This window comes from Narcine bancroftii, chromosome 2 (assembly GCF_036971445.1).
Source record: "Narcine bancroftii isolate sNarBan1 chromosome 2, sNarBan1.hap1, whole genome shotgun sequence".
Classification (NCBI taxonomy): domain Eukaryota; kingdom Metazoa; phylum Chordata; class Chondrichthyes; order Torpediniformes; family Narcinidae; genus Narcine; species Narcine bancroftii.
Genome location: NC_091470.1, coordinates 144,701,881 through 144,727,062, shown reverse-complemented (window position 1 = coordinate 144,727,062; position 25,182 = coordinate 144,701,881). Strand labels below are relative to the sequence as shown.

At 41.5% G+C, this 25,182-nt stretch overlaps 1 protein-coding gene across 13 annotated transcripts in view; it reads left to right on the top strand.

The window, feature by feature from the left end:
* rerea (arginine-glutamic acid dipeptide (RE) repeats a) overlaps positions 1 to 25,182 on the top strand; it is a 502,370-nt gene that overhangs the window by 461,046 nt on the left and 16,142 nt on the right. For 11 of the 13 annotated variants that reach the window (XM_069918381.1, XM_069918382.1, XM_069918384.1 and 8 more), the window contains 7 exons: positions 42 to 134; positions 3,024 to 3,223; positions 4,096 to 4,257; positions 6,927 to 7,040; positions 10,920 to 12,223; positions 13,396 to 13,618; positions 15,443 to 16,163. In XM_069918381.1, the coding sequence (XP_069774482.1) occupies positions 42 to 134; positions 3,024 to 3,223; positions 4,096 to 4,257; positions 6,927 to 7,040; positions 10,920 to 12,223; positions 13,396 to 13,618; positions 15,443 to 16,163 (2,817 nt within the window). Of the gene's footprint in view, positions 1 to 41; positions 135 to 3,023; positions 3,224 to 4,095; positions 4,258 to 6,926; positions 7,041 to 10,919; positions 12,224 to 13,395; positions 13,619 to 15,442; positions 16,164 to 16,455; positions 16,617 to 21,574; positions 23,680 to 25,182 lie in introns of those variants that run through there. The other 2 variants (XR_011351646.1, XM_069918389.1) reach the window with 2 other exon arrangements.

Genomic DNA, 25,182 nt, shown 5'->3' with positions numbered 1-25,182 from the left:
TATCTTGCTGAAAGCACTAATTTTTTAAATTCTTTTTGCAGTGGATCTCAGCTCAGCCAGTGAGGATGACTTTGACAGTGAGGACAGTGAACAGGAATTGAAAGGCTACGCCTGTCGTCATTGTTTCACGACCAGTAGGTGTTTTTATACAATTCATATTCACCTTCTTTGGTTATTTTTAAAATTGAAAGTGTTAGTCTGGAAAATGCTTTGCCATTGGGCTCTTCTTGGGTGTTTGATCAACATATGTGCTTGCTCATCTCAATATAAATTTAACTGACCTCCAAAGATAGCTTGCATGCAATCAATTTGTAGCACTGATGTGGGGGATATGGAAGCAGACTGAATTTATGACAACTTGCTTGTGTGATAAGCAAAGTTGCCTATTTCTAGAACCCCCTTGTGAAAATTCTACTTTCTAAATGTGACCACCTAATTCAGGTTTTTCAGTAAACCGAAAATTCATTGTGGTATATTTTAGCTGGTTCATCTCAACAGACAAAAATTGATAAGGATTTTAACTTTTGAAAAACTATGTTTTGTCACTGCACCTTGGCACTGGTCTGTCTATTGAAAACATCTCTCATGAAGGCTGCCTTAAAGGATCTCAATTGTCCTGGTCATAATCTCTACTCACTGCTACTTTCAGACAGATGATATAGAAGCCCAAAGTCTTTCACCTCCGGGTTCAAGAACAGTTCTTATTTACCCCGCAACTATCAGGCTTTCCCCTCACTACCATAACTGTAAACTGCTCCGGGAATGCCAAATGATTTTTCTGCACTATTGAACCATAATTTTTTCCGCTAAGTGCAATTATGAATATTTATTTATCTATAGTTTTTGTGCGTATTATATTTCTCTGTCTCTTGGCACATGATGATAATTTTATGCTATTAAAGTTGGTGTTTCTTAACTGCCTGTGGCTGCGGCAAATAAGAATGTTGGTAGATTTATACATGGTACATACGTGTATAACTATCAATCCTCCAGTCATATCGCCAATCATATAACGATACAGAAGGAGTAAACTTTAACATTTTAATCTCTCTGCACTCCACTCTGCTAACCCAGTTGCACAGTCGAGAGCAGTGACATTCAGCAAAATGCTGGTGGTGAGATCAAAATCCTGTCATCATCTTTTCCAAGATTCTTCAGAACCTTCTCACAAGAGAGGATACAAATAACCTCCCAAGGATGTTGGGAAACATAGAGACTAATGCAAGGGAGGAGCTGAAAGAAATCAGTATCTCTAAGGACATGGTCTTGGGGAAATTGAAGGGATTGAAGGCCGATAAATCCCAAGGGCCTGATAATCTACATCCTAGGGTTCTTAAAAAAGTGGACATTCAGATAGCAGATGCTTTAAGAATTATTTTCCAGAACTCGATAGACTCAGGATCAGTACCCATGGATTGGAGGGTAGCTAATGTTACCCCACTATTTAAAAAGGGGGGTAGAGAAAAAGCGGAGAATTATAGGCTGGTGAGCCTTAAATCAGTAGTGGGCAAAATGATGGAGTCCATTATTAAGGATGTAATCGCAGAGCATATGACTAGCAGAGAAGGGATTGGACAGAGTCAACATGGATTTAGAAAAGGTAAATCGTGCTTGACAAATCTATTGGAATTCTTTGAGATGGTGACAGGTAAAATAGATGGGGGAGAGCCAGTGGATGTGGTGTACCTGGATTTCCTTCAATAAGGTCCCTCATAAACGACTGGCATGCAAAATCAAGGCTCATGGGATTGGGGGCAAGGTATTGATGTGGATTGAGAACTGACTGGCAGATAGAAGACAGAGAGTTGGGATAAACGGCTCATTTTCTGAGTGGCAGGCGGTGACCAGTGGGGTGCCACAGAGATCTATACTGGGACCCCAGCTGTTCACAATTTACATTAATGATCTAGATGATGGGATTGGATGTAATATCTCCAAATTTGCAGACGACACTAAGCTAGGAAGGGTTGTGTGCACGGAAGAAGGGGGTCAGAAAGCTCCAGTGTGATTTGGATAAATTGAGGGACTGGGCAGATACATGGCAAATGCACTACAATGTGGATAAATGTGAGGTTATCCACTTTGGTAATACAAACCGGAGGGCAGATTACTATTTGAATGGCAATAGATTGGGAGATGGGGAAGTGCAGAGAGACCTAGGGGTTCTTGTGCACCAGTCACTGAAGGCGAGCATGCAGGTGCAACAGGAGGTTAAAAAGGCAAATGGTATGTTGGCCTTCATATCAAGAGGGTTTGAGTATAGGAACAAGGATACCTTACTGCAGCTGTACAGAGCCTTGGTGAGACTACACCTGGAGTATTGTGTGCAGTTTTGGTCGCCTTATCTGAGGAAGGATGTTCTTGCAATGGAGGGAGTGCAAAGGCGATTCACCAGGCTGATACCTGGAATGGCAGGAATAACTTACGAGGAAAGATTGCGCAATTTGGGATTGTACTCACTGGAGTTTAGAAGATTGAGAGGGGATCTCATAGAGACATAAAATTCTGACAGGACTGGACTGAATGGATGCGGAAGGAATGTTTCCAATGGTGGGGGAGTTCAGAACCCGGGGCCATGGTTCGAGGATAATAGGCAAAGCATTTAGAACCGAGATGAGGAGGAATTTCTTTACCCAGAAGGTGGTGAATCTGTGGAATTCATTGCCACAGAGAGCAGTAGAGGCAGGTTCATTGAATATATTTAAGAGGGAATTGGATATATTTCTTCAGTATAAGGGAATTAGGGGTTACGGAGAGAAGGCGGGGACGGGATACTGAACTTTAAGATCAGCCATGATCTTACTGAATGGCGGAGCAAGCTTGAAGGGCTGAATGACCTACTCCTGCTCCTATCTTCTTTGTTTCTATGTTTCTTCCATCGTATTTCAGCACTATTCTGCCGCTGTTTGAATCCACCTGATTCGTGCAGAATTCTTACAAACCTACATGTAAGCATTTGACCTGTATTTAAATTGAGTTTTATTTAACTAGTGCACTATTTTTGTTTTTAAAAAAAAACGCAGCATCCAAAGACTGGCATCACGGAGGAAGGGACAACATATTATTGTGCACAGAGTGTCGAATTCATTTCAAGAAATACGCGGAACTGCCGCCAATTGAGAAACCAGTGGATCCCCCTTCATTTATGTTTAAACCAGTTAAAGAAGAAGAAGATGGGCTCAGTGGGAAACATAGCATGAGGACCAGAAGGAGTCGGGGCTCGGTAGGAGGCACACTATTCTTCCTTTTGTTTTTGGTTTGTAAAATACAAAATTTATGCAACATTGAAATTAAGCAGATGTGGCGAATAGTTCACCATTAGTCTTCGTTGACCCCAAATAGATTCGAGCAGCAACATGCATTGTTGTATCAAATATAACGAAGTAATGCAGAATGGTATATGCATCATATCATCTAAAGCAATTAACACAGTGCTTTGAATCATTCGGCCACTGACTTCAACACTGAATTCAGTGTTGTCACTTCATTTGTGAAACAAATGAAATGTTCTCTGTTGGGTATTCTGTATTTCAAGTTGATACGATGCCATTCAATATGAAAACCGACATAAAAATATAAAAGTGGTGTTTGGTATTGCAGCAAAAAGCAGTGCTTGCCCTAGTTGCAGCTAATAAAATCATGGAAACTTGAGACGCATGCAGAAATATTTCCCAGTGTGTGATTGCAGAGGTGAGACTTCAAAACCACCTCCGTTCTAATATGCACAGCGTTTTAGACAATACAACAAAACCAAAGGGTCTTATTTTCTCACTTAGAACTTGCAGCTGTTGTCGAGACTTAAAAAGATGAGTGAGACACCAGTAGGATGAGACGAAGTGTTCAGATCATGGAGCTGTTTTAGGAAAGTATTCTGTCATTCCTTTGTATGCAGACAAACAGCAAGCCTTCAACCTTCAAACTTAGTTTGGAGTTTTTTTCTTCTGAAAAAGTAGAAATAATACAAATGAAACCTCCACTGGCAACAGTAATTAACTAGAAAATATTAATTGGAACCTGACACTGTTATTAAAGCACTTATGAATTATTAATCAGCCCAATCCATGTGGGTCTAATAATAATTTTATTGTTAATTAGATGTCTTCACTGCGCAGCGGTCGTAAAAAGCAGACAGCCAGCCCTGACGGTAGAACCTCACCTATCAATGAAGACATCAGGTCCAGCGGCCGTAATTCTCCCAGTGCTGCCAGCACTTCCAGTAATGATAGCAAAGCAGACTCCATGAAAAAATCCAGCAAGGTAATGTTCTGATAATCATTGCCATCTCTGTTGTTTTACCATCCCCTCTGAGAAGGGTAGAGAGAGGCAAGCTTCAGAATTAGCACCATCCGTATTCTCAGACAGAGCAGAAAATTTTTAAAAATCCCTTAAATTCTTTCAGCGGCCAAGTTTAAAATTAATCCACTAAATTTCAGAAGCTTGAATTTATTGGTTCTAGTTTTCTGGAGCAAGCTGCCATTGTGACTAATAAGCTCAAGATCAATGGTGTTACGTCAGTATTAAAATTTCACCTTTTATTTTAATATTAATTGATTTCCCTTGATCAAATGCTACAAACTTCATTAATAGTTCTGTTGTGAGGAAAAGATTTAAACACAGTTGGTAATCAAGCAGTGAAATAATTCCAGTATGATGTACAACGATATTTAGGTTGACCGATTGTGATTGGGAAAATAGGCCTGTAATAGTTTATCACATTCTAATCACTCTACTGGCACATTCTTCTCCATTCAATAGAAATTTTAACAAAGAAAACGAGCATGATTAAGCCTCACTCGTGCTCCACCATTCACGAAGCTCATGGATGTGACGTCATCTTGTCCATGTAACATCTCACCATTCACAGCTGTTTGAGATAGAGGATTCCAGAGACTTAACACTCTTGATTCAATTCAATCCACCCCCAGCTCCCCCGTCTCATTTATGAAAAATCAACCCCCTTTTCCAAAATCCTATTTGCCAGTAGGAGATCAAGAATTACTGAAAATCCACACATCTGTCCCTTTCAGAATGTAAAATGTTTCAACGAGATCACACCTCATTCTTTTAAATTCTGGTGAGTATGGCCCTGGCTGACCAAATCCTTGCAGGACAATTTCCTTCATCGCAAGAATCAAATAGCTCTTGCCCTCATGGGCAATATTTCCTTGGAGACTAGAATTGCATTTGCATGCATTGTGGTGAGACAGAAGCTGTGTGTAGTGGCACTCGGATTTCCTCGTTCTTATACCCAAGCTTTTGTCACAATAAAGGCCAACAAACTATTTGTCTTCCTAGCTGCTTTCTCTATTTGTTGTCAACTTTGTGTGTTTCATGAGACCATACACAGGTCCCTCTTTGCATCAATTATTGTTTCTCCAGTTTGTAAAAATAAATCTTTCCTGTTTTTCCCATCAATTTAATAGCCTCACATTTTGTCATTCTCTTGCCAATTCTGACTGCATTTATATTTCACAGGAATTCAGCCGGTCTCACAGTGCCCATTGGAAATAAAGAAATATCATCAACATTTTGGGCCTGAGCCCTTCTTCAAGGGTATTTCCCTCATCTACCTTGAAGAAGGGTTCAGGCCTGAATCGTCGGTGATAAATCTTTACCTCTTTTGGATGCTGCGAGACCAGCTGAGTTCCAACAGCATTTCTGTTTTGTCAACAATCACAGTATCTGCAGACAAATCAGGTTTCACTGCATTTATTATATTCTTCTGTGTGCTCTTTGCATCCACTTAAATTCAAATAACAAAACCTTTTGTTCTTTCATTGAAATCATTAATGCAGATAATTGACCATTTACGACCAGCGCTGAAATCTGTGATCCCACTAATTGGGATCATTTTATATTTTAGAATGTTGACTGCTGGCAAGGTCTGTATTTCTTGTCCATCCCTTCTTGAAGGGAGGTCGATACACTGTGTGATCAGACCACTGATGATTTTTGGTTAATTAACTTGCTCCTTCTGTCCAAAATAATTAGATCTAAACACCATTTGAGGAAATGAAGTGGGCCATGATGAAAACATGAACTTTGATTTTGTGTCCCCTGTGATAATACAGACCTATCACCAATGTATATAGTTACAGTATCTAGAGTGTAATGTCTGTGCTTACAGCGATTGGCTGAGAGCTTAGCCACGCCTACTGTCTGGGCCTTAAAGGGTTGTGTCCCTAGCCAGGTCGGATCATTCCGGACTGGTCGGCCACCTGTGAAGAGCTCCTGTCTTTTGCTGATAAAAGCCTTGGTTTGGATCAACAAGTCTTTGGTTCTTTCGACGAGCTCTACATCCCCTGCTTCAGGGAGGTGTGGGAAGTTGGGGACAGTCGTACTGGGACAAAGCCTTCCTCCAATCCTGCTTTGCTTCCATCCACTATTATTTCAAAGCTCTGATCCCAAGAAGGAGTTCAGTGATTATTTCCAGGAGCTGGACCGCCAGAATGAACTGTGGCAATCCAAGGCAAGAATTACACAACAGAGAATGTTTTCCAAAATTCAGCATTTTCCTGCAGACAATCAGGAATGTGGTCACGAGGGTGGAGAAGCTTCTGGGCCTGGGAATTCCTCTCCAGACCGCACTGAGAAACCTGGGGCCTTTGAAGCTAAAGGTTTACCCCAATTCCATCATGCTGACATTCTCTGGAAGAGCCTTCTTGGCTCTTTGGTGGTATCCGCCTCCCTCCACAAACCCCAACCTGCCCAGGCAATAACTTTTACCATAATCAGACAAATTAGCCCAAACAAGTCACTCAGCCTACTGACACCACAGTGGCCTGGGTTAAAATCAGCATCATATTTCTCTCATAGTTGTTCATTTTGCTTTTAAAGCAAAACTTTTTTGTAACGATTTGCATCTTGTGATCTAACAGTCTTGATCGACTGATGCCGATACTGATCTTATTGTTTCTACACTGCAGAGGTCCAAGGATGATCTGTCATCACCATCAAAGAGTACCAAACGCCAAAGAGAAAAAGTTGTTTCTGACACAGAAGAACCAGAAAGATTAAATTCAAAGAAATCTAAAACACAGGTGTGTACTTGGCAACACTGATTAACTATAACTCCACTTCCATTGCATTGTGAACTTCTGTTAAGCGGTGAACCTGGGCATGTTTGCCATATTTCCAAGTATGCAGTATATTCATTTTTTGTGCTTTTGTCAAAAGCCATCAACAACTTTTTGAATTGAAGCACATTGAACGTGCAAGCTCTGCTCCCCACATTGCGCTGCCTCGTGCATCATCTCAAGATATCTCCATTGAGAGGCAAAAGACCATACCAAAAACCTATGGCCAGTTGGAAGACAGGAAATAGCAGCAGAATTATGGGAGATTTTAACTTCCCTCACATTGATTGGGATACCCATACAGTAAGAGGGCTGGATGGGCTAGAGTTCATCAAATATGTGCAAGATAGTTTTCTTAATCAATACGTAGAGGAACCGACTTGGGACGGTGTAATACTGGATCTCCTGTTAGGGAACAAGATAGGTTAATGTTGGAGAACAAATTGGGTCTAGTGATCACAACTCTATTAGTTTAAGGGAAGAGCAAAGAAGAGCCTAAAGTTGAGGTTCTGGATTGGAGAAAAGCAAATTTCGAAGGAATGAGAATGGCATTGGGGAGAATTGAGTGGGGCATGATTTTTTTCAGGAAAGGATGTAAATGAAAAATGGAGAATATTCAAAGAAGAAATTTTGAGAGTACAGAGTAGATATGTCCCAGTGAGGATCAAAGGAAAGGCTGGAAGTCATAGGGAGCCTTGGTTTTCCAGGAATATTAGAAATTTGGTTAGGAGAAAGAGGGAGATGTACAAGAGGTATAAACAGCAGGGTGATGAGAAATTGAAAGAGGACTACAAGGAGTGTAGAAAAAATCTTAAGAAAGAAATTAGAAAGGCCAAAAAGAGGCACGAAGAGGCTTTGGCAGGCAGAGTAAGAATAAATCCAAAGGGTTTCTATAGGTACATTAAAAGTAAAAGATTAGTGAGGGATAGAATTGGACCCCTTGTAGATAGGGAGCGTAGGCTATGTGAAAAGTCAGAGGAGATGGGGGAAATTTTAAATGATTTCTTTTCCTCAGTATACACTAGGGGAAAAAATATTGTACCAGTTGAAGTAAAGATAAGTAGTGGGGAGGTCATGAATCATATAAGTATAACTGAGGAGGTAGTGATGGCAGTGTTAAAAAAGATAAAGGTGGACAAATCTCCGGGTCCGGACAATGTATTCCCAAGGACACTCAGGGAGACTAGTGTACAGATAGTGGGGCCATTAACAGAGATATTTAGGATGTCACTGGTCATGGGGGTAGTGCCAGAGGATTGGAGGGTGGATCTTGTTGTTCTGCTGTTTTAAGAAAGGGTCCAGATGTAAGCCAGGAAATTATAGACCTGTGAGTCTGACGTCTGTGGTGGGTAAGTTCATGGAAAGTGTTCTGAGGGATGGCATTTACAAATATTTGGAAGAACAGGGATTGATAGGAAGTAGTCAGCATGGTTTTGTCAGGGGTAGATCATGCTTAACAAACATAGAGGGGGTTACAAAAAAGGTTGATGAAGGGAAAGCTGTGGATGTTGTCTATTTAGACTTTAGTAAAGCTTTTGACAAAGTTCCCCACAGGAGGTTAGGAAAAATGGTGGAGGCATTAGGTATAAATAAGGAAGTAGTGAAATGGATTCAGCAATGGTTGGATGGGAGGTGTCAGAGAGTACTGGTAGAAAATTGTTTGTCAAATTGGAGGCCGGTGACTAGTGGAGTTCCTCAGGGATTGGTCCTGGGTCCACTATTGTTTGTTATATATTAACGATCTGGAAGAAGGGGTGGTAAATTAGATAAGTAAGTTTGCAGATGATACAAAGATTGGTGGTATTGTGGATAGTGAGGAAGATTACCGTAGCTTAAAAAGAGATATAGGAAAGCTAGAGGAGTGGGCTGAGAATTGGCTGATGGAATAAGTGTGAAATGTTGCATTTTGGAAAGGCAAATCAAAATAGGTCATATACATTGAATGGTAGACATTTGAGGAGTGCAGAGCAACAAAGGGATTTAGGAGTTGTGGTAAATAGTACCCTCAAAGTTGATACTCAGGTAGATAGAGTGGTGAAGAAGGCATTTGGAATGTTGGCCGCCATAAATCGGAGTATTGAATTCAAGAGTTGGGATGTTATAATGAAATTGTACAAAGCATTGGTGAGGCCAAGTTTGGAATACTGTGTGCAGTTTTGGTCACTGAATTATAGGAAGGATATAAACAAAATAGAGAGAGTGCAGAGAAGGTTCACGAGAATGTTGACAGGATGTCAAGGTTTGAGTTACAGAGAAAGGTTGAGCAGCCTGGGGCTTTTTTCTCTGGAGCGTAGAAGATTGAGGGGGGATTTGGTGGAGGTGTTCAAGATTTTAAAAGGGATAGATAGGCTTTTTCAATTAAGAGTGGGGGATATTCAAACCAGAGGCCATAGTTTGAGATTGCAGGGGGAAAATTATAAGGGGAACATGAGGGGAAATTTCTTCACTCAAAGGCAGAAGTGGTTGAAGCAAGGACGTTATTTACATTTAAGGAAAGACTGGATAATTACATGGAGGGGAGAGGATTGGAGGGGTATGGACCAGGTGCTGGTCAGTGGGACTAGGAAGGTGGGGATTTGTTCCAGCATGGACTAGTAGGGCCAAACTGGCCTGTTCTGTGCTGTATAGGGTTATATGGTTATATTGCATTTGGTCCCCTTTCTGAATATTGTGAACAGCTGTGGGCCCAGAACAGATTCTTGCAGCATATCACTAACCACTGAATGCCAACCAGAGAACCATCTGGTTGGGGAGATGCAGCCAGAGTCGGCAGGATGAGTGACGCAGTAGATTTTATAGTTGGCTCACACTGCAGCTGCTGTGCACTGCTGGTCGAAGCAATGTGGTTGATGTGGTACCAGCTAAGTTAACCGTCTTATACTGGCGTTGAACTTCGGAGTTATTATACTGCACTCATCCAGGCAAGTGGAGAGAATTCCATCACATCCTGGCTTGTGTCTTGATGATGGAAAGGCCTAGGGTTGTTCAGAGGTGAAGTGCTTGCTAAAGGACACCCATTCTCCTACCAGCTCTTGTTGGCTGATCTCGTCGAGAATATGGTTAGTGGAGTTCCCAAGATATTGTCAGTTTGGAACTCAGTTATGGCAAAACAGTCGAAGGGTCAAGAAGAGAGACACACGGACGCTAGATGCTGGAGTCTTCAGTAAACAAAGAACTGCTGGAGGAACTCAGTGGCTATCTATGGGTCGACATGGTCAGTCAACATTTCAGGTTGGGATTCTTCTACAGGAAAATCTGAAGGTGACATGAACACAAAATAAATTCATACCCAGAAAGAAGGCCCAAAGATTGCTGAAGTTTATATTCAGTTTTAATTCTCATTTTAAATTTCAAAAGACTGACTTACTAGTTTGAAAGCTAACTTTAAAAACATTATCTACTCCCATTCTTACTTTTCTCTCTAACCTTACTTTACACCCCCCCTCTCCCCCCACCTCTCTCAGCACCTTCTATCCCAGACCCTTTCACCACAGCCTCTCCTGAGTTTTTCCTCTCCTTTTCTTTCCCTTCCTTTTATCTGATAGATCTCTCCCCTTCCCACTATAGTCTCGATAAAGTATCCCAATCTGAAATGTTGACCGACCATTTCTCTTCATGAATGCTGCCTGACCTGCCGAGTCTCTCCAGTTTCTCATTGTTTGCTCGAGTTTCCAACATTTGCCCTTTTTATGCTCCCCTCATCGTTTGGTTTAGCATCCTAATTGTTCAATGATTATATTTAAATTTGTAATATCTCTCCCAAGATATTCCTAAAGCAAATTTACCACTTAGTATGTTTGACCAAATGCTGGTTAATAATTTATGTTTATTTAATCAAATCAGGAGATCAGTCGGCCAAATTCACCATCTGAAGGGGAGAGTTCTGACAGCCGCAGTGTAAATGACGAAGGAAGCAGTGATCCAAAGGATATTGATCAGGACAATCGCAGCACGTCGCCCAGTATACCAAGCCCAAGGGACAATGAGAGTGATTCCGATTCTTCAGCACAGCAACAAGTGCTGCAGTCTCAGCCTCCAGTACATCAGAGTCCGTGTTCTCTGCCACTAACGTCACTGGAGCCACCACAAATGCCTCCACCGGCGTCCTCCTGCGCAGTTTCGGTTCCTCAGACGCTGTCCCCAGTTTCTCAGCCTCGAAGCCAGACGCCGCCTCATTCTCTGATGCAGCCTGCTCCTCAGCTCCATCCCCAGAGACTCACATCTCCCCACCAGCCAATTCCCCAGCAGTTGCAACCTCAGTCACAGCCTCTCCCACAGTCGCAGCCTCAGCTCCATGCACAGGTCCAACCCTTGCCCCATCCTCTGCAGGCTCCTGCTCACATGCAGCACCAGTTGCAAGGGCCACCATTCTCCATTAATCCTCAGCCCCAGATCCCTCAGGCTTCTCCCCAGGCACCAACAGCAACACACGCTCCTACGCAAGTTCAAGTGCAGCCTCCACCAACCCAATCGCAGTCGCAGCCTCCAAGGGAGCAACCTTTGCCTCCTGCTCCTGTGACTATGCCTCACATCAAGCCACCTCCCACAACACCAATTACTCCCATTTCTAATCCGCAGTCACACAAACCACCGACCCATCTTGCAGGGCATCCTCCCTTCCCTCAAATGCCTTCAAACCTCCCTCCTCCTCCAGCCTTAAAACCATTAAGTTCCCTGTCCACCCATCACACCCCCTCTGTTCACCCCCCTCCATTGCAGTTAATGCCTCAAACACAACAGATTCAGCCTCCTCCTGCTCAGCCTCCTGTACTAACTCAAGCCCAGAATCTCCCAGCAAGTGTAACTCATCCCCAAGCAGTACCCCACCAAGTTCCTGCCCAGCCTCCATATGCCCAGCATTCTTTCATCCCTTCAGGAGCCCCGAATATTGCCTCGTCATCGGCAACTCCCACTTCAGGCGTGACCCCCATTTCTACCATCCAGCCCACGGCATCCATCGTGACATCCATGTGCTCCTCTGGGAATGTTACAAACACTGCGCCTGCCACTATGACAAGCATTCAGATCAAAGAGGAAATCCAGGATGAGCAGGAGGTTCCAGATAGTCCGCCACCGTCACCGAACAGAAGTCCATCTCCAGAACCAACAGTTGTTAGCACGCCAAGTCATGCCAGCCAGTCAGCCAGGTAAAGTCTCGGTCACATTCTATGGACTAATCATTTGGATTGAATTGTTTGTCATGTGTTCAAAAGTGCAGTGAAAAACTTTGTATGGTGATGTTCAGAGCAAGTTATTATCGTACTTAAGTACAGCAGGTAGTCCATTTAAAAAAAAACAGAATTGCAGGGGCTAATATTGTGGTAAGTCAGAGTACAGGGAGTATTGTTACAAGACAACGTGCAGGGTATAGAGATTGTGATAGAAATGTGCATAATTTTGACATTGGATAGATAAAGTGAAAGGCCTGGTATCTGGCACCAATGGGGATTGATAGATACTGGATAAGTGAATTTTACGGTTGCTTGAGGTTGCGTGATGGCGAACTAACTGCAAGGCATGACAATTTTAAATTGAGTTTTTTTACTTATTTCTTTAGCACAATTTTTTTTTTCCTGGTTGCTTGAGATTGCTAATTCATTGCCAATAACATGTTTTACTGTATATGGATAGGAAGGGTTTAGTTGGAAAGATATTGACCAAATGCGGGAAAATGGGACTAACCCAGAATGCCAACTTGGCAAGCATGGCTGAGTTTGGTCAAAGTGCTTGTTCCATGCTGAATGACCCTGTGTCTCTAAAGTATAATTAAAACAGTGCAAAGCCATCATCTTTTGCAAATGAGGGGGTCTATTCAAGAGTATGACAACAGCAGAAAAGAAACTATTCTCAAATGTGGAAGTTTGTGTTTTCCAGTTCATGTATCTTCTGGTAGGGAAGAGGAGTGTATAACTAGAGTGGGATAGGTCCTTTCATATGTTGGAGCATTGTTGAGGAGATGGGAGTTGAAGGAGGGAGGTTGGATTGTATGATGGCCTGAGGGCATTCACAACTCTGCCATTCCTTGCAGTCTTGGAGAGAACAAATCCCATACCACAATGTGATGCATACGCACAGGATACTTACCACAGTGCATCTGTAAAACTGTTAGTCCTCGGGGCCATACCAAATTTCCTCAGCCTTGTGAAATCTTTTGAAAATTAGTCCAAAAAAATGTAATTTATCAGGAAATAATTTCCTCATCAAAAACTTGATATCTAAAGCTTTTAATTCTTATAGAATGGAATAACTAATTTAGCATAGCAAAAAAAAAACACATAATTTTGCATTTATGATGCTTCCACTTTGTGCTTGGTTTCAGGTTCATCAAATATTTGGATCGTGGCTTCAACTCCTGTGCAAGAACAGATTTCTACTTTGTACCTTTGCAAGGCTCGAAACTGGCCAAGAAGCGGGAAGAAGTGATCGAGAAAGCCAGACGAGAAGCAGAGCAGAAGGCCAAAGAGGAGAAGGAGAAGGAGAAGGAAAAAGAAAAAGAAAGGGAACGAGAACGGGATCGGGAGAGGGAAGCTGAGAGAGCGGCGGTAGGTGCACTTTGTCTGGAAAGCTGGCTGGTTCTGGCAAATGCCTGTAAATATAAATCTAACATGAAACTGAAGAGAAACAACTAGAGAGTGGTTGGAGCTCACTTCAGGATTGAAGGGTATCCACTTAGAACAGAGATAGGGAGGAATTTCTTCCAGCAGAAATCTATCGATCCATGCTGTTTGTTGCCACAGGTGGTTGTGGAAGCAAGGTCATTAGGTGTATTTAAGGCAGAGATTGATGAGTTCTTCATTAGCCAGGGAATCAAAGGTTATAGGGAGGGGGCCGGGTGGGAAAATGGATCAGCTCATGATTGAATGGCCTGCTTTTGCTCCTACGTCTTTCATTGCTGTAAAAAATAGGTCCAATGATATTTCATAGCATGCTAGTTGAGAATTTTGGACCACGTTGGATCATCACTAGTCAAATATACTTTCAGATGGTCACTGCCTAAAGGAGTGAGGGAGCTGGTAGAACATGAACACTAGCACATCCAAGTGGGGCTGAAGGACCATGTAACATTTCTGACAAGCATGAGATATTGTCCTACAACTCTCTCACCAGTGAAGACCCTTTAGGTATTCAGAAGATCTTCTGTCGATGGTAGGAGTGAGGAAGAGAGGAGTAAATGACCTGGAGAACAATCATACATTTCTGGCAAAAATGGCCTGGCTCAGGGTGACATGGGTAGCGAAGGGGAAGCGCACCATCAGCATAGCAGTTAGTGCAGTGCTGTTACCGCACCAACGACCTTGGTTCGAATCTGGTGCTGTCTAAAGAGTAGTACATTTTCTTCGTGTCTGGGTGGGTTTCCTCTGGGCGTTTGAGTTTCCTCCCACCCTTCAAAACGTACAAGGGTTATAGATTAGTTGGGGTATTTGGGCAGTACAGGCTCTTGGGCCTGTAGGACCTGTTACCATACAGTATGTCCTAAAAAAAAGAGTTCTAGCAGCAGACTGTTCGTCCTGCTTATTTCCTTGGGTCATGCTTGGCAGACTTAATCTAATGGAAAAAAGAAAATCATCATTTAAAAAAAAGAGAGAATTATAAATGACTTTCTGCTCCCAGTAGCTATCTTGATATCTACCACTAGATAATTTTGCCAATTTGAAAAGCTGGGATTTATACATAGTGATATTTTAAATCCTGACCCATTTGCTGATGAAGAAGTTGGTTGGAAATGATTAGATTCACTTACTATTCCAATATAGTTCTGGTATTTTCAAAGTAATGAAAAACACCTGCAAAACAGTGGAAAATGGAATGGCAAAATGTCTTTAATATACAGAATGTTAAAATGCGAGCAGTTTCCTGCCAAAATATAAAAAGTTGAAAAATAGTATCCAAAATATAACTCTGTTCTTGTCATAAAGTGAAAATGATCAATTCTAAAAATGTCCACATTTTGAAAATCGTCTTTCTGTAAGTACTTGTTACAGAAATTTTGTTCGTTCTCAAAAATGCGATGGCAAATGACAGTTTTGATTCTGTTTCTCTGCCTCTTAGAACTGAGAAATAAGCAGACATTTAAATTTTTAAAAATGTTAAGAAGGGGGAGATCATGGATTAAAAAACCCAAAGGCTGTTGGATTATCCTGATCATCTTGCAGAGATTGGTGATGCAGAAGAATTCTCTACACTGGATAGTTGTCGAGGCTAGGCTGTTGAAGGGTAGATCGATAAATTTTGAAAGATCAGAGGTTAAGTTATGAATGTCTCTAGAAGAGGAGTTGAGACCTGAGGCAGATGAACCATATTCACATCGGCTTTTTGCAGGATATGCAATTTTCTCTGGCTAACAATTAATCCCTTTCCTTTCCCAGAAAGCATCCAGTTCTTCCCACGAGGGACGCATGTCAGAATCTCAGCTTGTTGGGCCAACACACTTAAGACCTTCATTTGAGCCTCCACCGACAACGATTGCAGCTGTTCCTCCTTATATTGGACCAGACACCCCAGCACTGAGGACTCTTAGTGAATATGCAAGGCCGCATGTCATGTCGCCAACCAATCGCAACCATCCATTCTTTGTTCCATTAAATGCATCCGATCCAATCCTGGCTTACCACATGCCCAGCCTCTACAGCGCTGACCATGGAATGAGAGAAAGAGAACTACGTGAAAGGGAGATTCGGGAGAGAGAGATTCGTGAAAGGGAATTCCGTGAAAGGATGAAGCCGGGTTTTGAGGTGAAACCACCTGAACTAGAAGGTCTTCACCCAGCTGCTAATCCTATGGATCCATTTGCTCGGCATGGCGCATTAACAATCCAACCGGCAGCAGGAGCCCATCCATTTCCTCATTTCCACCATGGACTGAATCCACTAGAAAGAGAAAGACTCGCTCTTGCAGGCCCTCAGCTGCGGCCTGAGATGTCCTACGCTGATAGACTGGCAGCAGAAAGAATACATGCAGAGCGCATGGCATCACTTGCAAATGACCCACTTACAAGACTACAGATGTTCAATGTGACGCCACATCACCATCAACATTCACACATACATTCACACTTACACCTACATCAGCAAGACCCGTTACATCAAGGTGAGTTGACTCGATGCTGATTATTAGCAACTGTAAAGATAGCTATCCATATGGTATCTGAGCTTGTATGTGCTAAAATGTGTAGAATGTGAAAATGTTTTTGGTGAGTGATACAGTAAAACATGGACGTCTGCTGAAGCTGTGACTGTAGTGAAAACACAGAAATGCTGGAGAAACTCAGCAGGTCATGCAGTGTCTATAGGATATAAAACCGATGTTTCGGGATACAGTTTGAATGCTTCTGATCACACAACTACAGAGCATTAACTTCGTACTTTCCTCACGAATGCAGAACACATCTCATTGTTGATCTGAACGTTGGGTTGCGATAGAGTTTCGACTTTGGCAGCAGGAGGAAATCGGTTCATATATCATGGAGTGAGACAGCACAGAAACAGGCCCTTCATCCCAATTCTTCCATGTTGCCTACTTGAACTAATCCTGTCTACTGAGGTTTGGCCCATATCCCTCTCAATCTTTCCTTTCTTTGTTCCTGATTCCGGTAATTAATTTTTTATGTTTTGTTGAGGATATGGTAGAAGCCCATTCTGGCCATTTAAACCCATGCTGCCCAATTACACACATATTAACCTAACAACCTGTATGTTTTGGAGGGTGGGAGGAAACAGAAGCACCTGGGGAAAACCCCACGCAGACACAGGGAGAACGTCCACACTCCTTACAGACAGATCTAGATTCAAACCCTGGTTGCCAGGATGGTATCCTCATCTGAACACAAATGTCTATTCCTTTCACTATTGTGTGTAATATGATATTGAATTCTCAAGATATAAGGTCTTTGAATGCAAGTTGTAAATGTCGAACGCCACCAATTTTAAAAAAATATATAATAGTAACATATTATAGTAACACATCATCAGAACAAGGTTTAAAAGTCTTCTTTCATTCATGTGTGATAATCTATCATTCATTGATTGACGATCAAGATGAATTGCTTGTATAAGTAACCCTTAATTAACATTAGTCATAATTATATAATTCATTTTCTCTCTGGAAGAGCTCATTTTCATCAATGCTTTTGTATCCTTTACAATCTGAACCAATGAAAACTACTTGTTTCTCTTAACTAAATTATACAGTGATAAAGGTCACTACAGATAAAGGACAATTATTCTGGAATATTAATAGAATGGATGGCCAAGGCTGAAATTTTAAATTGAGGAGAAAAATTCTGTATTCTGAAATTAGTATAATTTTTTTAGACATGCAGCACAGTAACAGGCCCTTTCGGCCCACGAGACTGCGCTGCACAATCACACCCAATTTATCACCAACCACCCCCCCCCCCAGTATGTTTTTGAACGGTGGAAGGAAGCCAGAGTACCTGGAGAAGACCCAAGCAGACATGGGGAGAACATTCAAACTCTTTAGAAGTAGCGCCAGATTCGAACCTGGGCCATTGGTGCTCTAACAGTGTTACACTAACTGCTATGCTCACCTTGCCATTGTTAATGTCTAGAATGGTAAATATTTTCAAGCAAAGTATTATCAATATGCAAATTTCATGTCTACAGCAAACAGTGGTCAAAATCAAGAACTGCCATTCTGTGCAACTCAAATGCACAGTACGTTGTTTTCCTGACAGCTCATGTTAGCCATCATTTAGCAATAAATTCTACTTAATCAGGATTTTATTTCAAAAAGTAATCTGAACCACATATTTAGTGCTTTTAAAAAAGTATGTAAATACATTGTTAATAAAATTAGGATGAGTGATAAACTTGAATGACTACAGAAGAATGCACCAACTAGCAGTAATTACTGAGCTAACGCTTGTGGAATGTGGGAGGAAATCTCAAGAAGGCACACTCAACACTGAGGTAAGTGTCTTGAAACACAATTAGAAAATCTGAATTTCCTTTTCACACTATCTCATTAATCAATGAGCTGTTTCAACTGATGTGATGAAACGTGGACCTGCAAAATAAACAGTGCAGGAACATTAGTCAAACATAGATAAAGCAGGGTTTGATGGCTGAAAACAAAATCCAAACTGAGCAAAAAGTAAATCCTAACTACAGATTTGTATCTTGGCAGTAGATAAGCTGATCAGTAAAAAATTGTCCCATCTGCTCTCTGTCATTTCGAATCTTGATCTTCTTATTTTCAGATAATGAGGTAAAATAGTACAGAGCAGTAAGGAGAAGGTTAGAATGCAAACAATGAAAGTTTGTTGTAAGTATTTGAATATGGATGGGCAGGTGATAGAGAAGGGAAATGCTCTGGAAGAAGATGAAGGGCAATTGGCAGGAAAAGTAAATAATGCTGTTCTTAAAGATGAGGGAAAACGGGGATTAAAAAATGGGAAATCCCTGAAATTCATATATTTTAATGCCAGGAGTATTGTAAAAAAGGTGGATGAGCTGAAGGTGTGGATTGATACTTGGAAGTATGATGTGGTAGCGATTAGTGAGACATGGTTGCAGGAGGGATGTGATTGGCAACTGAATATCCCTGGGTTTCGTTGTTTTAGGTGTGATAGAGTCGGAGGGGCAAGAGGAGGTGGGGTTGCATTGCTTGTCAGGGAAAATATTACAGCGGTGCCTAGGAAGGATAGATTAGAGGGCACATCCACGGAGGCTATTTGGGTGGAACTGAGGAGTAGGAAAGGAGAGGTTACACTTGTAGGGGTGTATTATAGACCACCCGGAGGGGACCGAGACCTAGAGGAGCAAATCTGTAGGGAGATAGTAGATATTTGTGATAAGCACAGGGTTGTAATTATGGGAGATTTTAATTTTCCACATATAGATTGGGAAACACATTCTGTGAAAGGAATGGATGGGTTAGAGTTTGTGAAATGTGTGCAAGATAGTTTTTTACAACAATATGTAGAGGTGCCGACCAGAGAAGGAGCAGTGTTAGATCTACTGTTGGCAAATGGGATGGGTCAAGTGACGGAGGTTAGTGTTGGCGAGCACTTCGGGTCCAGTGATCATAATGCCATCAGCTTCAATGTCATTATGGAAAGAGAGAAATCAGGGCCAAGGATTGAGGTTTTTGATTGGGGAAAAGCTAGATTTGAGGAGATGCGAAAGGACTTGCAGGGTGTGCATTGGGACAATTTGTTTTTTGGGCAGGATGTAGTAGAGAGATGGAAGTCTTTTAAAGATCAGATTTTGAGAGTGCAAAAGCTTTATGTTCCTGTTAGGTTAAAAGGAGGGGCAAAAGGTTTGAGAGAGCCGTGGTTTTCAAGGAATATTGGAAACTTGGTTCGAAGAAAAAGGGAGGCGTACATTAGATATAAGAAGCATGGAGTTAAGGAGATGTTTGAAAGATACATTGAATGTAAGAGGAATCTTAAGAGAGGAATTAGGAAAGCTAAAAGAAGGTACGAGAAAACTATGGCAAGCAGGGTGAAAACTAATCCAAAAGAGTTCTACAAATATGTTAATGGTAAGAGGAAAGCTAGAGACAAAATTGGTCCCTTAGAAAATCAGAGTGGAAAACTGTGTGTGGAACCTAGAGAAATGGGGGAGATATTGAACAGTTTCTTTTCTTCGGTATTCACTAAGGAGAAGGATATTGGGAGATGTGGGATAAAAAAAGCAAATTGGGTAAATATGGGGAATATAGAGATTACAAAAGGTGTAGTTTTAAGGCTTTTGAAGAATATAAAGGTGGATAAGTCTCCGGGACCAGACGGGATCTTCCCCAGGACATTGAGAGAAGTGAAGGAGGAAATAGCAGAGGCTCTGGCGGTAATTTTTCAAATGTCACTAGATATGGGGATAGTGCCGGAGGATTGGCGCATTGCGCATGTGGTTCCGTTATTTAAAAAGGGTTCAAGGAGGAAGCCTGGCAACTACCGGCCTGTAAGTTTGACGTCTGTGGTAGGTAAATTAATGGAGAAAATTCTTAGAGATAGTACTTATAAACATCTGGATAGACAGGGTCTGATCAGGAGCACTCAACATGGATTTGTGGGAGGAAGGTCATGTTTGACCAATCTGATTGAATTTTTTGAAGAGGTGACTAGGAATGTGGATGAGGGTAGCGCAGTGGATGTTGTCTATATGGACTTCAGTAAGGCCTTCGATAAGGTACCACATGGAAGGTTAGTTAGGAAGGTGCAGTCTTTAGGTATAAATTTTGAGATAGTCAAATGGATTGAACATTGGCTGAAAGGGAGAGGCCAGAGAGTGGTAGTGGATAATTGTCTATTAGGTTGGAGGCCGGTGACCAGTGGTGTGCCTCAAGGATCTGTATTGGGCCCATTGTTGTTCGTTATATACATTAATGATCTAGATGATGGGGTGGTGAATTGGATTAGTAAATATGCAGACGATACTAAGATAGGTGGAATAGTGGATAATGAAGGTTTTCAAGGATTGCAGAGGGATTTGGGCTGCTTAGAAAAGTGGGCTGAAAAGTGGCAGATGGAATTTAATGCTGATAAGTGTGAGGTGCTTCATTTTGGTAAGAAGAATCAGAATAGGACATATGTGGTAAATGGGAGAGCATTGAGGAATACAGAAGAGCAGAAAGATTTAGGAGTGACGGTACATCGTTCCCTGAAGGTAGAAACTCACGTGAATAGGGTGGTGAAGAAGGCTTTTAGTATGCTGGCCTTCATCAATCATTGCATGGAATATAGGAGTTGGGAGGTGATGTTGAGATTGTATAAGACGTTGGTGCGGCCTAATTTGGAGTTCTGTGTGCAGTTCTGGTCGCCTAATTATAGGAAGGATATAAACAGAGTGGAGAGAGTGCAGAGAAGGTTTACCAGAATGTTGCCTGGGTTTAAGCATCTGGAGTATGGGGAGAGATTGGACAGATTGGGTCTTTATTCTTTGGAGCGTAGAAGGTTGAGAGGGGATTTGATAGAAGTATTTAAGATTATGAAAGGGATAGACAGAATGGATGTGGATAGACTATTTCCGTTAAGAGGAGGAAAGTTTAAAACAAGAGGACATGAGTTAAGAATTAAGGGGCAGAGGTTTAGAGGTAACATGAGGGGGAACTTCTTTACTCAGAGAGTGGTAGCTGTGTGGAATGATCTTCCGGGAGAAATAGTGGCGGCGGAGTCAATTGTATTATTTAAGAAAAGGTTGGACAGCTATATGGATGAGAAGAAGATGGAGGGTTATGGGCATTGTGCAGGGAGGTGGGATTAGAAAGGGGTGTTTGGTTCGGTGCGGACTAGAAGGGCCTAATGGCCTGTTTCCGTGCTGTAATTGTTATGTTATGTTATCATGTATAGTTTCAATTGGAAAATGAAAAACCTGATTCCTAATTTTTCCTTTTTTTGTTTAGTTTTCCAATCCACTTTCTACCTCATTGAAAATCACTTATTACCTTTGAAGGTTCTTCATAATTGAGCTAATTGATCATGTTTACCATGCTGACAAACCAGGAATTGTAAACCAATGGATTCATTCCGTTTTCAGGTACCCAGATCTATCGGCTATCTGTCCAGATATGTTGGATGGGTCACCCCTGGAATACTAGCAATACACCTATGCATGTAGCTGTACAGACTTTCAAATGAATATCTGTAGATGCTTTTCTTTCTGTATGATTTTTTTTGTGGGGATTTAGAAATCAAGTTTTCCAGAAGACAGCACCATCTGGCAATATGCCATTTTAATGGTCATAATGTTATCTTTAAATACTGTGTTTAAGCTGTAACGCTGCCTGAATCTTACCCAGCACAGTTTTGCTCATGCATTACTCCTGTCCTTCCTCAACTGCTCTACTTTCCAATAAAGTAATGCCTTGATTTTAATGCCATGTCTACAAAGCCTCAAGGACCTTCTTGCATTATGAATGTTCCAAGGAATCAGAACTTGTCCAGTTTTGGCCTCTAAAACATCTCCACATTGGTGCCCATGCCCTTGGTGACAACGCCTTAAATTCTAGAATTCCTGTTCTCAAGCCTTTGGACTCTCTCCCTCCTGTTTCTTTGTTAAGGTATTCCTTAAAGCCACTCTCCAAAATCATCAATTGACCTATTTCTCCTCCAGCTGCGCATCAGTATTATTGCTTGAAAAATCCTCTGCAAAGCACCTTGGGACATTTAGCTCCTTAAAGAGGCTATCTTAATGGACTCGTCCAAGAACTACATTTGCTTCTTTCTGAAAACCCACTGTCTTCCTAAAAGCACAGGATCAAGTGTTTAATTTTCTGTTTGAGAAACCAATTATTTTTCAGTTCTTGCCAAATGCTCAATTTACTTTAAAAAGTAGGTTTTGAGTTTAAATTTAGACATTCAACACAGTAATAGGCCCATGAGCCCATGCTGCCCGATTACACCCAATTGACTTCCAACCCCTGATATGTTTTAAATGGTGGGAGGAAACTGGAGCCCCCTGGGGAAAACCCATGTAGACACTGGGAGTACAGGTACACGATCATTTATCCGGAACCCTTGGGGGACAGTGTGTTCTGAATTTTGGATTTTTCCGGATTTTAGAAAGCCCACCCGAATTGTGCTGCCGTATCCACCCCCACCTCCTTCCAGTCACCTGGCCAGCTCCCCCAACCACAGTTCCTCGGCCGCCTCCCCCAATCGCCGGTCCCCACTTTTTAGATTTTGAAGCCTTCCAGATTTTAGATGTTCAGATAAAGGATCTTGTACCTGTCCATACAAATTCATTACAGACAGTGCAGGATTCAAACCCCGGTCCCACTTGTTGGCATTGTAACAGCATTGCGCTAACTGCAACGCCAACCACGCCCCCCGGTATATACATGTGAATACTGTAAACAGACTATTAATATATATTTCAGCTGCAGAGTGACCTTGTTAACCATTTTCTTCAACTGCAATTAAATCACTGGTTCTGATTTCCTAATTGTCAAGGATCCAGGTTCATTGAATTAACATGGTTCACATGCTTTGGACTTGACTATAATTTGGATACAAGCAAACAGTCCACCAATAGAACTGTTTTCTCAAATAAGACCAAGCTACTTTCCTCAGTATCAGCAAGGATATTGTTTTCCCCCACAGATCAAAGGAAATACTTTAAGTGCTGTGGTGTTTTTGTACAACATCTGAAGTTCTTGAAAATGTTTGAACTATGCAAAGACATGATTTGATGCTGAGGTAGTATGCGTTACATTAACATAACAGGTAGAAAATTGGTCCTAAAAGATCAAAGCCATTACCACAACTCAATCAACCAAAGTAGAGATTGGGACATTTGAAATAGGAGATTGAAAAGGATATTAGTTTTCATACAAGGTTTTTTTTTCCTCGTATTTGGCGATGTTCTGGGTCGATGCTGAAGCTTTTCTCAATAAAGTAGGTATTAATAGGTCCTTTGTATAAAGATAATGCAAAAGAATCTGAACTTTTGTCTGCAGTTTTACTGATGTATTTATGTGAAGTTCTGTTTGTAATAAGAAAAGATGTAAAAATTCTCTAGTTTTAACAAATGTAAAGGGATGTGTGGAACCAACAAATATAAAAGAGTGTTAGATTTTCAAAAATGACATGATACCTTGGAAAACAATTGTAATAAAGCAGAATGTTAAGATTGTAGTTTGCATACAAATTTGGTTGGTCAATGGATCTGCGTGGAATAATGATGGACAGTGGATGAACAGAAGTGAAAGACCTTTTCTTTGGCTAACAGGAAAAGGAGATAAGCTGTTATAAGCTAGAGTAGACAGGAATATTTGACACGAAACTGGGAAGGCACACATTGGTTTGTTTGGTCATAATTATTCCGTGCACAGTGAGTGGACATTTGTCTGAACTCCATTCAAACATGAGGCTTCAGATAGTTTGTTCATGTATTTCTCAAATATTTTTAGTTTACAGACACTTGGCAAACAGAAATCACTTCATTAAACCACGGGGATCCGATAACATCTATTACCACAATTATGTTCTTCAAACACTATTTACAAATGGAGTGATCACATCTGAGTAAACGAGAAATCCACAGATGCTGAAAAACTGGTGCAACATGCAAAATGCTGGAGGAACTCAATGGTCTGTGGAAAGTAACAGACAGTTGAGGTTTTGGGCAGCTGAATCTGTCCGTTATCCTTCAGCAATCTCCTACTGGCCCCTGTTCACCCCTCCCACCCTGTCCATGCCAAAATGGCTATCTCCCCTCTGCGCTCTTAGTTTTCATGAAGAGTTCCGACCTGAAATGTTGACTTTTTTTTAATCTTCCCTCTGATCCTGCTCGACCCACTGAGTTCCTCCAATAGATTGGGTTTTTTTTTCCTTCACATTCCAGAAACTACAATTTTAGATGTCTATAGTAAATGTCAATGTGGTTTCAAAATCATGCTTTCTGCAGAATTTGCTGGTAGATTCATAATTTCAACCACAAAATGTTTTTGTCATTGTCACCAATCATCTTCACTCTGTCAGATTTTAATAGATTACCCTTCTGAACTTTCAATTTCTTTATTCACTGTACTGATTGCATGCCACTGTTTTGCAGAGAATAAGTCAAGTTTGATTTTTTTTATATTTAGACATACAGCATGGTAACAGGCTATTTCAGCCCTGTGCTGCCCAATTTACACCCAATTAACCTACACCCCGTACACTTTTGAACAGTGGGAGAAAACGGGAGTTCCCACAGAAAACTCGCATAGATGTGGGGAGAACGTACAAACTCCTTACAGACAGCGTGGGATTTGAACCCTGGTCCTGATCACTAGTGCTGTAAAGGTGTTGCGCTCCACACTGTGTCAACCATGCCACCCTTAAAAGTTCCCCCTGTTGAATAATTGAACCACGGTCTCCTGAGTGACAAGCAGGGATACTAGCCACTATACTAACGAGGAATGGATTTTATTGTCATGTGATTGCACAAGTACAACGCAACGAAACAGTGTTCTCCAGTCTTTGGTGCAAAACACGCAACCCGATATAACACTCATACAGATAAACAATAACACATGTAGGACAAGTACTGATATGGACACGTAAATAAATAAATATTGTTTTGTGATACTAGAGTCTTGGAGGGTCAGTGTGTGCAGTTCCTTGGGTCGTTCAGCATTCTCCCTGCCAGTGGGAAGAAGC